Here is a 15,965-nt window from a genome sequence, read left to right as displayed (position 1 = left end):
TTCTAACGTTGTAAGTCCGCAAACGTACCACTGTGCCACCAAACAAAGATATATTATTAGATAATTTCTGTAATAGGTTAGAATCACGAATACATTGGAAAAAATGTGAACCGCACAAAACGACGAATCAGAATTACTAAAAACAATTGGATTATAAAAGTCAGAGATTTACTTGAGATCAAAATATCGTGAATTTGCTGTTTCTTAATATTTCTTTGTTTTGTCTTTCCTGTGTGTGATATATATATATGTATTTTTAATAATTACTATATAATATACTGTATTAAGTAAATAATAATTAATGATATACTGTATTAAGTAAATAATAATAGTTGATGATATACTGTATTAAGTAAATAATAGTTGATGATTATATTTTGAGTTAAATGAATAATAACAGTTGATGATATACTGTATTAAGTAAATAATAACAGTTGATGATATACTGTATTAAGTAAATAATAACAGTTGATGATATACTGTATTAAATAAATAATAACAGTTGATGATATACTGTATTAAGTAAGTAATAATAGTTGAAGATGTGACTGAAACTTCCAATATGACAGCTTGTATCTTTTAATAAAATTATTCCAAAGTAATTCAGTATTTTTCAACTGTTACATCTGAGGTTGTTACTTATAATCATAGTATATCGTTACTTGGTATGTAACAATTATTTCCAGATGTTACGGATAATAGCGATACATTGGTCATGCAAATAATGTAATAGATCAGCACGTTTGTATTTTATTTTAAAAACTGGTTGTTTGATGACAAAACTTGTAAAAATCTATTTAGTTATTATAACAAAAAGCATCAAAAACCATCTATTTATCTGTAGGAAGAGTCAGTTGTTTTATTATTATTTATGGTAAAGAATGGGTAGATACGACAGACCATAAATACAATAGTAAAAGAGCTGAGTGACAATAGTTCGTAGCCTAAACCAGCCACGTCAGCAAGATGTTCATGTGTAATACTTCGGTAGCCAACTACTTGCTTAGTCATACTGTTTTTTCGTCTGGCCTGCCTCGTTGAAAGCAACAGTATTCGTACTTCATGTCGTCTTAACTTGCCGTCGAGCTTTACGGGGGAACAAATGTTTACAAGCACTGTATCTCTCTCCCCTTCTCTTCCACAGTCTACACTATAGCTCGATTTGTCACAGTAGGTTAGCTATTTTACAATATTCTGAGTCATACATAAATAGGTGACTTGAGTTACACAAAAAAACCTCTTAGTTTTATTTTTATATTTCTATTTTTTATAAATCCTAATATAATATTTAAAATCGTAACAACAGTTCTTGAACCTTCGGAAGATAGCGCAGATAGCCTTCGTGTAGCTTCGCTGGAAATTTAAAAATAAGCAAACAATATGCATAACGGTTTTATTTAAAAGAATTATATTTTTACGTCTTGGTATTACAAATTCCTCTTCTTTGTTTTTTACTAGATTTGTCATGGGAATAACTTTTTTATTTTGACTGTCAGAGTCCGACTTTTGAACGTAATAAAATTGCTCCAATTTATATCTTTAAAATGTTTTAAAGACCAGCTCAATGTTCAAAGGTCAGAATCTTTTCCTGAAGTTTTTACACAATTTTATGGGTAAATAAAATTCAGTCCGTCTTCTATTAATTTTAATATATTTTTTAAAATATTATTTAATATTTTATACGCAGGATTCAGGCAGATCTCGTTTCTGTAAGCTGTGATAATTTACATGTAGAAAGCAGGAACACAAGTGTGTGTTGTTTCTCTCAACTATAAAAGATTACACTTGGACATCAATTCTGTTACTAATGTTAGTTTACATGTGCGATTGCAGTTTTAACTCATGTGCAGATTTATATACCATGTATATTTATTCTTACTGTAAAAGCGTACAAGTAGAATACGGCTCTGTCAGTTGTAGCAACTTACACGTGGAGAGCTCTATATGGTCAAGTGGCGGCATGGTCTGGTGGTTAGAGCGCTCCTCGCGCAATCTCGGGATCGCGGGTTCGAATGCCCAGTCCCACCAAACAAATACGCGGTGGAGGTGTTGCAATATGACGGTTAATCCCACTATTCGTTGGTAAATTAATAGTCTAAGAATTGGTAGTGGGTAGTGATTATAATTCATAGCTCAATTAAGGACGGCTAGCGCAGATAGCATAGCTTGCATAGCTTTGCGCAAAATTAAAAACATCAACAACAAATAAACATGTACGTGGAGTGAAGGTTGCCATCCATAGCTTACAAATGTAGTCCTATTTTGCTGTTAATAATATTTCACTAGCAACACACGTGTTTCATCGCCTATCGTATCCTATTTGTGAGCCTTAATTACTTAATTATTTGTATATATACAAACTAGTTTAATCTGTGAATTCATGTTCTTCATTCACTCCACTATTGTTTTATCCCTTATCGTATCTCACACGTAGACCTATAGTGTGGTTATATATGCCAGTTTTATTCACACCACTGTTGTTTTATCCCTTATCGTATCTTACACGTAGACCTATAGTGTGGTTATATATGTCAGTTTTATTCACACCACTGTTGTTTTATCCCTTATCGTATCTCACACGTAGACATTTAGTGTGGTTGTATATGTCAGTTTTATTCACACCACTGTTGTTTTATCCCTTATCGTATCTCACACGTAGACATTTAGTGTGGTTGTATATGTCAGTTTTATTCACACCACTGTTGTTTTATCCCTTATCGTATCTCACACATAGACCTATAGTGTGGTTATATATGCCAGTTTTATTCACACCACTGTTGTTTTATCCCTTATCGTATCTCACACGTAGACATTTAGTGTGGTTATATATGTCAGTTTTATTCACACCACTGTTGTTTTATCCCTTATCGTATCTCACACGTAGACATTTAGTATGGTTGTATATGCTAGTTTTATTCACACCACTGTTGTTTTATCCCTTATCGTATCTCACACGTAGACATTTAGTGTGGTTGTATATGTCAGTTTTATTCACACCACTGTTGTTTTATCCCTTATCGTATCTCACACGTAGACATTTAGTGTGGTTATATATGTCAGTTTTATTCACACCACTGTTGTTTTATCCCTTATCGTATCTCACACGTAGACATTTAGTATGGTTGTATATGCTAGTTTTATTCACACCACTGTTGTTTTATCCCTTATCGAATCTTACACGTAGACCTATATTGTGGTTATATATGTCAGTTTTATTCGTAAACCCAGGTTACTTACTCGCAACAAATTTATTCCAACGCCTACCGTATCTCTCATGTGGATCTTTCATTTAGTTATGCATAGCAGTTTAACTGAAGAACCAAAGTTTTGTTCTCTAATAATATTTACACAAAATATCACAGTTCTGTTACAAATAATTAATTATTGATATCCTTAGCCCCTGTAATACGTGATTCGTGTATATACAGTGAAGTCCTAAGGTGAAACTGCTTTTAAAGGGACACGTTTATTCAATTTCTTGGATAAAAATAAAACATTTCACTTAAAGAAGTGCCTGATAATAATAAAAGACGACGACAAATGAGAACGAGCAACCTATTCGCAACAAAAGTTATGACTTAACAACAACAAAATGCGACGCATGTACACACACGCATATGCATATATAGGTCTACGTTTGAGTTCGTGTATTAACGCGTTTTACGGTACGGGTTCGTTTATGTCTCTTAATTATAAATGTTGATTTTTTTATATATATATATAGAGGGTGCTTTAGCAACCACCTCTTTAGTCATTAGTTTTACATATCTTCTATTATACTTGTAATATACAACTTCTATTAAGTTCCTTCTTGTTTGATATAAATTAGCGAACTTAGACATAAGTACGTCCTTGTACATATAATTGGCTCTGTAAACACTTCTAGGGAAATCGCCTCTGCCGAGATAGAAAGTAAAAAAATCAATTATATTCAAGTGTTTCGCATATATTAATTCAGCATCATTAGGTTACAGAATAACAAAGGAAGCCTAATTAATTCTGGAGAAAGGAAATTATATGATAAAGTGCACATGTTGATAAGAAATGAAAGGTATAAAGTATTTTCTTCCTATATGTAAATAACAGTGAGCGATATTTCATTATAATTCATATAAGAACGCGAGAATGAAAGTGCTTAATAAATCTTTTTTTTTATATTGGACCTGAATGAGTGAAATTTTGTAAAGAAGACGATAGCGGGAAATATACTAAACAACACTGAATCAGTTGGTGCGATTACTTATTTCTTACAAACAAAGCTCTCCACTAGTGGCGCTAGTAGTCTTGTGGATGGCCAGTCGTTTCAATGAGCGTCATCGCTTTAAGTTCTGTGGCACGCACGAGGATGACTGTATTCCGTTGAGATAGGCTGTTGGAGTACTCGATCGTGATTGCTTAGAAAACCATTTTATCTGAAAACTCATACAAGAAGTATATCGAAGGAATGAACAGCTAGTTCCATAATAAACAGGAGAAATCTGGAAACATGGATTTTTCAATTCAGTTGTGGATGATTTTAATGGTCCTTGTTTTAACCAAAGGTGAGATAATATTTTACTGTTACAAGTTTTGTGGAAAGGTATTGAAAAAGTAATGTTAGTAAGCTTTGTTGCATAGAGATTAACTTCACACGATACTGAATAGTAAATAAATTTAGTGTTCTTTGTCCTTCTTAAGGCTATAAATACAAACTTCGGTTACAATAGAGATAAGCACGTGTTTTCTCCCGAAGTTTTTAAAACAGACCGCACGCTACTTTAGCGAAATGTCTGTCAATTTTATGAATTATAATAAACGCGCGTGTATTTCGTAATTTCGTATATATTGTATATAATGTTTAATCTATATATGTGTGTGTGTGTTTGTGTCTTTTTTAAAAACTGACAAAATGTCATTACTGTCATTTTTTTATTTTATTTGTCACTAAATGATTTATCTGCAAAACAGCGGAACTCGCTTGGACAGCAGTAATTTTACAGACATATTATAGTGCAATCTAATTAACAAAAGCTTCTACTATATATGTAAAAACGGCTGGTTTGGGTTGAGAATTTTTTTACATACATATTTCTCTACAAGTGGGTTTTTTCATCATCACTGATTATAAATTTCTACTAACCTGTTCCAGTTTACACCATTATGAAATTCTAAAATGGAACATATATATTTTTGTTTCGCTTGTTTTATATATAGTTTAAAATAAATTTCAATTTAACATATTCCGTTCTCCACAGCAGATGGAGCGCAAATAGGTCATTGTTTAGTTTTGTACAAAAATACACAAGAAATTTGTTTGTTTGTTTTGAATTTCGGGCAAAGCTACACGAGGGCTATCTGCGCTAGCCGTCCCTAATTTAGCAGTGTAAGACTAGAGGGAAGGCAGCTAGTCATCACCACCCACCGCCAACTCTTGAGCTACTTTTTTACCAACGAATAGTGGGATTAACCGTCATATTATAACGCCCCCACGGCTGAAAGGGCGAGCATGTTTGGCGCGAAGGGGATGCGAACCCGCGACCCTCAGAGTACGAGTCGCACGCCTTAACACGCTTGGCCATGCCGGAACCCTACACAAGAAATAAAACACCTAATATTTTTTTATTAATCTTCAATACTTTGATGGATATAAAACAGTTATTTACTCATAGTGAAACATTGAAACTGGAAGTTCAATGGAATGGTATAGGTCTACAATGATTTGAAACTTATTGTAACTGAATGGGTTAATATTTTTTAAATTAAACGTATAATCAGTTAGTAAGATGAAAACGAAACTATGAAACATCTAAATTATTATTATAGGTGGCCAGAGAAAGAGTTGGGGCGACAACACTTTCTAGAAACGAAAATTAGGCCCCGGCATGGCCAGGTGGTTAGGGCGCTCGACTCGCAATCCGAGGGTCGCGAGTTGAACTCCCCGTCACACCAAACATGTTCGCCCTTTTAGCTGTGGAGGCATTATAATATGACGGTTAAGCCCACTATTCATTGGTAAAAGAATACCCTATGAGTTGGCGGTGGGTAGTGATGATTAGCTACCTTCCTGCTAATCTTACGCTGCTAAATTAGGGACGGCTAGCGCAGATAGCGCTCGTATAGCTTTGCGCGAAGTTCAAAAACAAACAAACAGTTTTTTTTTTTACAGTAATTAGCATGTGTAATGTTGACACTTGTTAAGTTGCTATGGCAACACTTCAAATAAAGTCCTGGATTCGCGTAGGTGCTTATCGCTGACTGTTCCTACCGTGGTTGAAACACGTTTCAGTAATATGATTGTTAACTCTATTACAAAATGTTTACATAAGTTATTCAATTTTTTTCTGTGGAAAATTCCTCAAACGTTATCTAATATAACACCCCGCACGTGTCAGCTGTAAAGGGTTAAGTAACAGCGGGTCTAGACTTCAGGTGATAGAGGGAATTACTTGGCAAATATTGATGTGTTTCACGGCAGTCCTTTATCCTATCTTCTCGGGCTTTATCCTCGCATTTAACCGCATGAAAACAGAAATAAAAACAAAAACTCTTCGAAATTATTTAGCAATCTGTTTCATCTAACCTCCACACTTAGATGTTTGTACGCTTTATAACAAAGCCTTTCAATTAAAATGCTTTCATTTACGTGTTAAAGTAATTCACCAGGAAAAAAACAAACAAACTTTGTTTATGAGAAGATATATCATTCACTTTAGTACTCAACTTGGTCATTAAAGTACCAATCTTATTAATTTTTTTTTTGTTTGTGATTGAGAACTGACACCTAGAAAGGTTATCACCAAATAAGTTTACAAAATCAAACATCTAAACACTAGCTGTTCTTAGCAAGCAACAACAAATAATTTATTACTTACAGAATCTTTATTAAGAAAACTATGTACAAGATATCTGGCGTCACTATTGGCGCATTTATTAACCAAAAATGTTTTTCAGTGTTCAATTCAGGGGGTGTAAAGAGGAATTTCTCCAAATTCTGTGCTACCTCCAGAACAAAAGGACCCGGCAAGGTGAAGTGGTTAGGTCGCGGGTTCGATTCCACGTCATACCAAACATGTTTGCCCTTTCAGCTGTGGGGGCGTTATAATGTGACAGTCAATCCCACTATTCGTTGGTAAAATATTAGCCCAAGAGTTGGCGGTGGGTGGTGATGACAAGATACCTTCCCTCTAGTCTTACACTACTAAATTAGGGACAGCAAGCGCAGATAGCCCTCGTGTAGCTTTTGCGCGAAATTCAAAACTAAGAAACCAGAAGAAAGATTTGGATTTAATATATGATGAAGGGAGACCTAAACACCTCTCCCCGTTAAATTTATACATTAGATCACTAAGATAGAATCACTTAAAATAATAATAATAATTTTAATAATAGAATAGAGCTAAAATAAAACAGATCACCTACGTTCCAGACTTATTAAAAATAATAATAAAAAAATCAAAGAACAATATAAATGGACATTGTCCTGAAAAGGACCAGACTAAACTTATGATATCACTCCAGCCATTCAGTATGTAATCGAAATATATTAATCTGCCCACTTCAGCAAAGTTATGGAAGGAGGAAGAGGTCTAGTGTACCTGACCCTCCTGGGTATACAAATAAATATACCCAAATACCAGAGAGAGAGAGATATTTGGATTCAACACTGATAGTCCTAACTGCTAATCTAAATATTATAAGATATTCACTTTTTTTAAATTAAACAGTTCGAAATTTCTATGCAAAAACGGCTCGTTTGGGTTGAGAAAATATTTTACATAGAAGAGCGAAGAACGTTTTGACCTTCTTCGGTCATCGTCAGGTCGAAACGTTGTTCGCTCTTCTATGTAAAATATTTTCTCAACTGAAACTTCATTTTTGCATATAAATTTCTCAACAAGTGGGTTTCTCGACATCACTGATTATTAGTTCAAAATTTCGTGAGCGTTCAAACCTAGGCCGGAACTACACTAATCAACCTTTAGATAAAGATACGTCTTTATTGACCGAACAAATCTTAACATTTAGGGAAAGCCGCTCTTAACAACTATGAATAAATTCTGAAGTAAAAAAGATATTTTGAACATTATATCATAAATAACTTGGCACAGCATGGCCAGGTGGTTAGGCGCTCGACTCGTAATCTTAAGGTCGCGGTTCGAATCCCCATCACACCAAATATTCCCCTCTTTTCAGCCGTGAGGGTGTTACAATGTGCGGTCAATCCCGCTATTCGTTGGTTAAAGAGTAGCTCATGAGTTGGCAGTGGGTGGTGATGACTAGCTGCCTTCCCTCCAGTTTTACACTGTTAAATTAAGGCCGGTTTATGCAGATAGACCTCGTGTACCTTTGCAAGAAATTCAAAAACAAAACAAACAAATCGCAAATAATCCGTTACTGAATTTACAAAGTTGTGGCTTCTGAGTGTTGGTTTTTTTAAAGTTTCTCATTACAAGCTATATCCGTTCTAAGAACGGTGGGTTGGAGTCTGTAACATAACAGTTTCAGCCAGGTACTGCAATGGTAGACAGTAGACAGTCAAAACAGCGATTTGAAGCTGATGCTAGACCAGGAAGCTATAGGTCGATAACTCGGCGAAATGAAACCGGTACTGGACCGGGATGATATAACTCGACGATTTGTAATCGTTTCTGGACTAGGATGGTGTAATTTTATAATTCGGTGATTTGAAACTGAACCGGGGTAACATTGATCTATAATGCGGTGTTTTGAAACTAACCGGGGTAACATTAGTTTATAATGCGGTGTTTTGAAATTGAACCGGGGTAACATTGATCTATAATGCGGTGTTTTGAAACTAACCGGGGTAACATTAGTTTATAATGCGGTGTTTTGAAACTAACCGGGGAAACATTAGTTTATAATGCGGTGTTTTGAGACTGAACCGGGGTAACATTAGTTTATAATGCGGTGTTTTGAAACTGAACCGGGGTAACATTGGTTTATAATGCGGTGTTTTGAAACTGAACCGGGGTAACATTGGTTTATAATGCGGTGTTTTGAAACTGAACCGGGGTAACACTGGTTTATAATGCGGTGTTTTGAAACTGAACCAGGGGTAACATTGGTTTATAATGCGGTGTTTTGAAACTAACCGGGAAACATTAGTTTATAATGCGGTGTTTTGAAACTGAACCGGGGTAACATTAGTTTATAATGCGGTGTTTTGAAACTGAACCGGGGTAACATTGGTTAATAATGCGGTGTTTTGAAACTGAGCCGGGGTAACACTGGTTTATAATGCGGTGTTTTGAAACTAACCGGGGAAACATTAGTTTATAATGCGGTGTTTTGAAACTGAACCGGGGTAACATTGGTTTATAATGCGGTGTTTTGAAACTGAACCGGGGTAACATTGGTTTATAATGCGGTGTTTTGAAACTAACCGGGGAAACATTAGTTTATAATGCGGTGTTTTGAAACTGAACCGGGGTAACATTGGTTTATAATGCGGTGTTTTGAAACTGAACCGGGGTAACATTGGTTTATAATGCGGTGTTTTGAAACTGAACCGGGGTAACATTGGTCTATAATGCGGTGTTTTGAAACCTAACGCAACTGAGCCGGATATTTCTCAAAATGTTAATTTTTGTATAAAAACAACATAGAGAAATATTGTTTAACAATTATCTTATTCAACGCCGTGGCTATTGTGGTCACGGTACGATGACCCCTGATTGCGAACATATAGATGGATAGAAAACAAATGTTGCCCTTTATTAAAATGTCGAAACTGTAAACAAAGATGTAGTACAAAAACATTAAAATCTTTCATGAACTTTGATGGTTAGAATACAATAATAGCAATAATATGATATCGAAACATTTATTTTGGTTACGAAATAACAAAACAAAGCATTTGTCGGTGTGGAACTTGAGTCGCTTCCTTCTTATGAATACGTTAAAACATTAACAGAAGTTTCACTAATTATGATTTTGTATAATTAATAAGGTTGAACGTTTTTGTGATAATTATATCCTCCAAGAAATCTTATTTTTAAATCAAGGTTATTTTCTCTGCAAATTCATCAATTTGAGCAATTGCTTTGTGAATAAACGATTTAAAACCTCGTGCAATTTGATAATTTCAATCATTTTTATTAATTCGTAATTTTTTATTTATCGCATTTTTTACATGTTATTATTTGATTTGTTTTGTTCTCAATTTCGCGCAAAGGTACCAGAGGAAAATGTACCCTTGCCGACCCCAATAAAGCAAGGAGAGACTAGGAGGAAGGCAGACGCTATCTGTTCACCCTCAGCTTTATGGCCACTTTGTTAGCAACGAATATTGTGATTGTTCGTCATATTATAACGCTCCTACAGTTAAGAGAGCTAGCACGTTTGTTGAAAAGGATTCGAACCCGCAATCTGCAGGTTGCGATACTATTTTTAAAGTTAAATAAAATGTTGAAGTGTGTGTGTGTTTTTCTTATAGCAAAGCCACATAGGCTATCTGCTGAGCCCACCGAGGGGAATCGAACCCCTGATTTTAGCGTTGTAAATCTGTAGACATACCGCTGTACTAGCAGGGGGCAAAATGTTGAAGCAAAAGCAAGACAGAAGACAATGTAATTAGTTTTGTTCCATTTGTTTATGATAAAGCTTTCATGGCTATCTGCCGTCGTTGTTAATGTTGAAATACCGGTCACAGAAAGGCAGAACCCACCGCCAACTCTTAAACTATTATTTACTAATGAATAGAAGCCCGGCATGGCCAGGTGGTTAAGGCACTTGACTCGTAACATGAGGGTTGCGGGTTTGAATCACAGTCACACCAAACATGCTCGCCCTTTCAGCCATGGGGCGTTATAATGTGACAGTCAATCCCACTATTCGTTGGTAAAACAGTAGCCCAAGAGTTGGCGGTGGGTGGTGATGACTAGCTGCCTTCCCATTAGTCTTATACTACAAAATTAGGAACGACTAGCGCAGACAACCCTCGAGTAGCTTTGCGCGAAATTCAAAACAAACCAAACTAATTAATAGGGAGATTGATTGCAACATCATAACACCCATACAGCTGAAAGGGTGAGCATGTTTGGTAGAATTTTTCAATCCCATGACTCAGAGAATACGAGTCGAAAGCTCTCACCCATATGCATGCTATGGTAGGACCCATTTCGTCATGTCCTGCTGTTAAGTTGAAAATTACGAAAAAACAAAATATTTTAAAATGAGCTCTGTTTTATTACAAATGCCATTTCTAGTTAAAACAAAAATTAGACTAAAACCTTTTTTAGGTTATGAAAAAATGCACTTCTCGTAACTACAACGTTAAAATTAGGAGTTCGATTCCCCTCGGTGGACTCAGCAGAGAGCCCGATGTGGCTTTGTTATAAGAAAACACACACAAACTTCTCGTAATTAAATGCAATTTTTACCTGCAATGATGGATAAAATGAACCCTTAAAATTAAGGAGAATGGCGCCATTTACCTCATAACAAACTAAATATAAACTACATCATTGTTTTAGTGTTCTTAGCAGCGATCTGAAAGGCTGTGCGCTATGTACAAGTTGTACATTATCATGGAAAAAAATAGCGCAAAAGAAAGGCAATTGTGTACATTGTACATTTCGGTCGAAGCCTATTGCTGAAACATATTTCGTTACAATCTATATTGCAAAAACTTGTGATGCTCTATATGAAGGTCGTACGTGCATCCAGATAACAGCTATGCAGTGTCGTTTATAGATCCAGAAGTTACGTCGTAAGGTTGTTTGTTTTGGAATTTCGCGCAAAGCTCCACGAGAGCTATCTGCGCTAGCCGTCCCTAATTTAAAAGTGTAAGACTAGAGGGAAGGCAGCTAATCGTCAGCACCCGCCGTCAACTCTTGGGCTACTCTTTTACCAACGAATAGTGGTAAATGACCCTCACATTATAACGCCTCCACGGCTGAAAGGGCGAGCATGTTTGGTGCGACGGGGATTTGAACCCGCGACCTTCAGATTATAAGTCGAACGCCTTAACCCACATGGCTATGTCGGATCGACGTCGTAAGACTGTCATGTCAAAGGCAAGCACATCAAATTTCTCTGTAAACTTTACATAAACCATCTGGTGTACCAGACGTTGGTTTTCAAACAACCTGTTCTGACAGTCCAATTGCATAGAAAAAAATATCGGTGTTGCGTCTGGCGATTTTGTCGTATGGAATAGCATGAATAACCGTTTCATTCTCCGGCTTCTTGGGGAATGTAACGGTTTATCAGATACATCTTGAAAGAAACTTGTATACGTATGACTTGTATCACTTTCCCAGACAGAAATTTTTCTTGGTTATTTTACGCACTGTTGTCTGAAACACGTGGTTAGCTTTTATCAGTGATTTTTGTGTTGGTGGGTGAGTTTCGCCTGTTACAAGACTTGCTGTTTTGTTTATTCCAATTTGGTTTAATACAGCTTATTCGACCCTTTATCTCAGCTCCAAAAACGTGGAATTTTGTTAACCTGAGCATAGAATGTAATTTATGGATCAAAGCGCCGCTTCCAGTTCAGAATCTCTATCAGTCAGGTTTAATGCGGTCCTCTTATTATCGGGCCAGGCTGCAAATCGGTTGGTCCAAAGTTCTAGCCGCGAAACACATTCTATAGATTTACCTATGTGGACGTTTTAACTGAAACAATCAACACTGCTATACGGTTAAGAATATTCGTATAGGCGGCGTGTGCTGCTGACTGGTTGTTCTTCTTCTGGTCAACAGTTCTAAATTAAGAATGGCTATGTCCAGCCTTTTAGATCATGACCTGATAGTTCATCCGCCTAGTCTGATGTTTAATAAAACTAATTCCCTATAGTAACAAAGTTTTGAACCATTTCTAACAGTAAACAAAAATGGTTTAACACACTATGTGCGAGATAATATTATTAGAATATTTTGTTAATAAAAGCTTGCCACAGTTTTGGCGTCTTTGTGTGATATTTACTTGATCAGTATCAATGTATTTTATTATATGCATATATCTGTTGGTTTTTACATAATTCGCATTTTAAAAGGCTAAATAAACTTTTTAAGACTTATATATACACACACATAAGAAAACTACATTAAGTACCATCACATATCAAGTAATATTAATTAGTTAGTTAGCAAAGCAACATTGGTGTATCTGCTGTGTCCGCCGCGGGAATATAACCTCAGTTTTAGCTTTATAAGTATGCAGACTTACAGAGATTTATGTAAATTAATAATATATTAATAGAAAGAAGTTTACTTTCGACGTTTTAGCGGAGAAGGCTCTTGAAATGAGTGGATGGTCACTCGTATAGGTGAATTTCTTCAGCTTTAATAGATTAGTCAGACGTGACATGTTTTTTTTCCCCACCTCGCAAACCATGGAAGTTCACGTGTAGTCTCTTATTTTTATTCTACTCACTGTTTTTCATAGAAGTGTTTGCGTTACAGAATGGATGATCTCGCTTTTAGACCTTAACAAACTGGTCATTATTAAAATGGTAAAAGCTGTTAGGAGTTAGATATTTTTAAATTGTCTTAGCATGAACATCCATCTTCAGTTATTGTTTGTTGTGTGCAGGTGAATCGTTTATAAAGTAAACATAGTAGTTGTTAATACATCCTAAGTGAAAGCAGTAGGATGACAAGAGACAATAGAAACGGCATTGAGTTAAACACAGTCGGAGGTCCATCCTATAGTATATATCATTATCAGCGAGAGCAGGTGAGAGGGACGTAGCCTAATGGGTGGCCAACAAGTGGTCGAAACGAAACACGATCCGCATTTCAGATGTTAGTGCGTTATGAAAATGTCGGTGACTTCCACCATTCGGTTGGAAGAGCTTCGCAAAACCGTTTTGGCGACTTGTGCTACAACGTAGCTAGCTGCCTTATCTCTCTCTTTGTGGCCAGTTGTTTTAAAATTTAGGGGCGGGTATACCTGAACCTAACCTAGTTATTCAGCTTCAAAAGTCCAATTTGTTTAGTACGAAAGGCTTACAGTTCGTCACTGAAATATAGTGTTACTCCTATTCTGAACTTACCATAGTCTGTTAACAATAACCAAACGTGCAGTATTATCTTCACAGAAATACAAATTTCAAATGCTGTTATTAATGATTTTAATCTACTTGTAATTTACAGACTGATTAACAAATATAAAACACACAAAACAGAGATGTACATGTAAAACTTATCAGCCATTAACTGTTTTTTGCTTATCTGTACAATATTCAATAGAAATCACAACATTAAAATATATTCACATGAATTATAAAGCCTTAAAATATTAGCTTCTTTCAACAGCTTCTCCCATAAAACAAGTTACGACTTAATATTTCCAGAAATTTGAAAATATTAGTTCCGTTAGGGCAAGTTTGTAAAAGCATACTACAACTTAACCTATTATAAAACACAAAATCCTAAAATATTAGCTTCGTTATATGAGGTTCTCCCTTGGAACAAGTTACAACTTAATTTGTTACGAAATGAAGCTTTTAAAATATTATTTCCGTTACTTCAAATTCCTTCTCAAAACAGGTTTCAACTTAATCCATTATGTTTCTACTGACACCGAACTTAATATAGTGTAAACTGAACAAGCTTTGAGCAACGAACAATGTCTTTAAGCATTCCAAAACATGACATCGGATTAGTTTTACATCTTTCCTACCACAGTATTACGACCATCTATCATCAGGGATCTGTCATTTAACGCTGAAAATTGCGGTTAATTTCGTGTGTACACGTAACCGTGTAAACATCTAGCTAGAAACGGTTGAATTCAGAGGAGATCCTACGTTTCATCGCCACTGGAGATTTGAATGATGCACTGTCTGTCTAGGTGGAAACTTAGAGATAACCTTGTTTGTTCTACCTTTTTAGACGAATAAATGCATCTGATGAGCAGTGTCTTTTTCCTGGGAGGCACTGTGTTTGCAAACACTGGCTAATTTTGCCATCCTTGAAGAAGGGCGACAGTTGATAGTTAGAACAGCGAGCATAAAAGCGTTTACTGAAAGAGAATACAGTTTAGTGAAAATGTAAAATCAAGACAGGGCCTAAAAATATAGTTTAATTAGCCTATTTGAACCTAATGAATGTTAGTTGAAAAAAACAGACTAAGAAATAGTGTAAAGTGAAACTTCTGAAAGAGATATGATACAAAAATATTACTGTAGAAGTGACCGAGATACTAATATAAATATAATATTCTAATGTTTCATGTCCCTAAACCAAGGTGTCTTCAAAAACACTTCTTAGTAGGACCACAAGCATTACAATAATAAAATAACAATCACTAATGTATGTTAGAGAAACAATTTGATGTCTGTCAATTTAACTTAAATCCAAAACACACTACTGAAGGACATTAAACACTGATAAAGATGTCATAATCAAGGTAAACACTTATAAAGATGTCATAATGACATTGAACACTGATAAAGATGTCATTATTAAATTGAACACTGATAAAGATGTCATAATCAAGGTAAACACTTATAAAGATGTCATAATGACATTAAACACTGATAAAGATGTCATTATTAAATTGAACACTGATAAAGATGTCATAATCAAGGTAAAAACTTATAAAGATGTCATATTCAAGGAAATCAATGGCAAAGGTGTCATAATCACATCAAACACTGATAAAGGACAACGTTTAAAAATACAGAATACAAAGGAGCAAGTTCAGTTACGTCAAAATCAGACCAAGAAAACACGAGCCTCTGAGTTGATTTATACTTGATGAATGAGGTTTGTTTATCTATTGTTAAACACAGAGCTAAACAATGCGCTGTGTTATCCCTATCACTTGTATTGAAACCCAGATTTTAACGTTATAAGTCTTCAGACTTACTGCTGAGACACGGGTGGAGCAGGGAAGATGGTGAGAAAATGGTCAATCACAAAGGTATGCAATAGGCTATCTATCTAATATGTGTACTCTGCGAATATCGAAACTCGATTTTAGCGTTATAAGCAGTCATACCTGCCGCTAAGCA

General features: G+C 35.5%; 1 protein-coding gene across 1 annotated transcript in view; it reads left to right on the top strand.

Annotated features, from left to right (window-relative positions):
• Positions 1 to 4,324: 4,324 nt before the first annotated feature.
• Positions 4,325 to 15,965, top strand: part of LOC143223623 (uncharacterized) — an 87,902-nt gene continuing 76,261 nt past the window's right edge. The window contains exon 1 of the mRNA XM_076451793.1: positions 4,325 to 4,541. Within this exon, the coding sequence (XP_076307908.1) occupies positions 4,487 to 4,541 (55 nt within the window). The 5' untranslated portion in view covers positions 4,325 to 4,486. The remainder of the gene's footprint in view (positions 4,542 to 15,965) is intronic.

The sequence above is a fragment of the Tachypleus tridentatus genome, chromosome 8, assembly GCF_004210375.1.
Source record: "Tachypleus tridentatus isolate NWPU-2018 chromosome 8, ASM421037v1, whole genome shotgun sequence".
Classification (NCBI taxonomy): Eukaryota; Metazoa; Arthropoda; class Merostomata; order Xiphosura; family Limulidae; genus Tachypleus; species Tachypleus tridentatus.
This window is presented reverse-complemented; position numbering and strand designations above follow the sequence as displayed.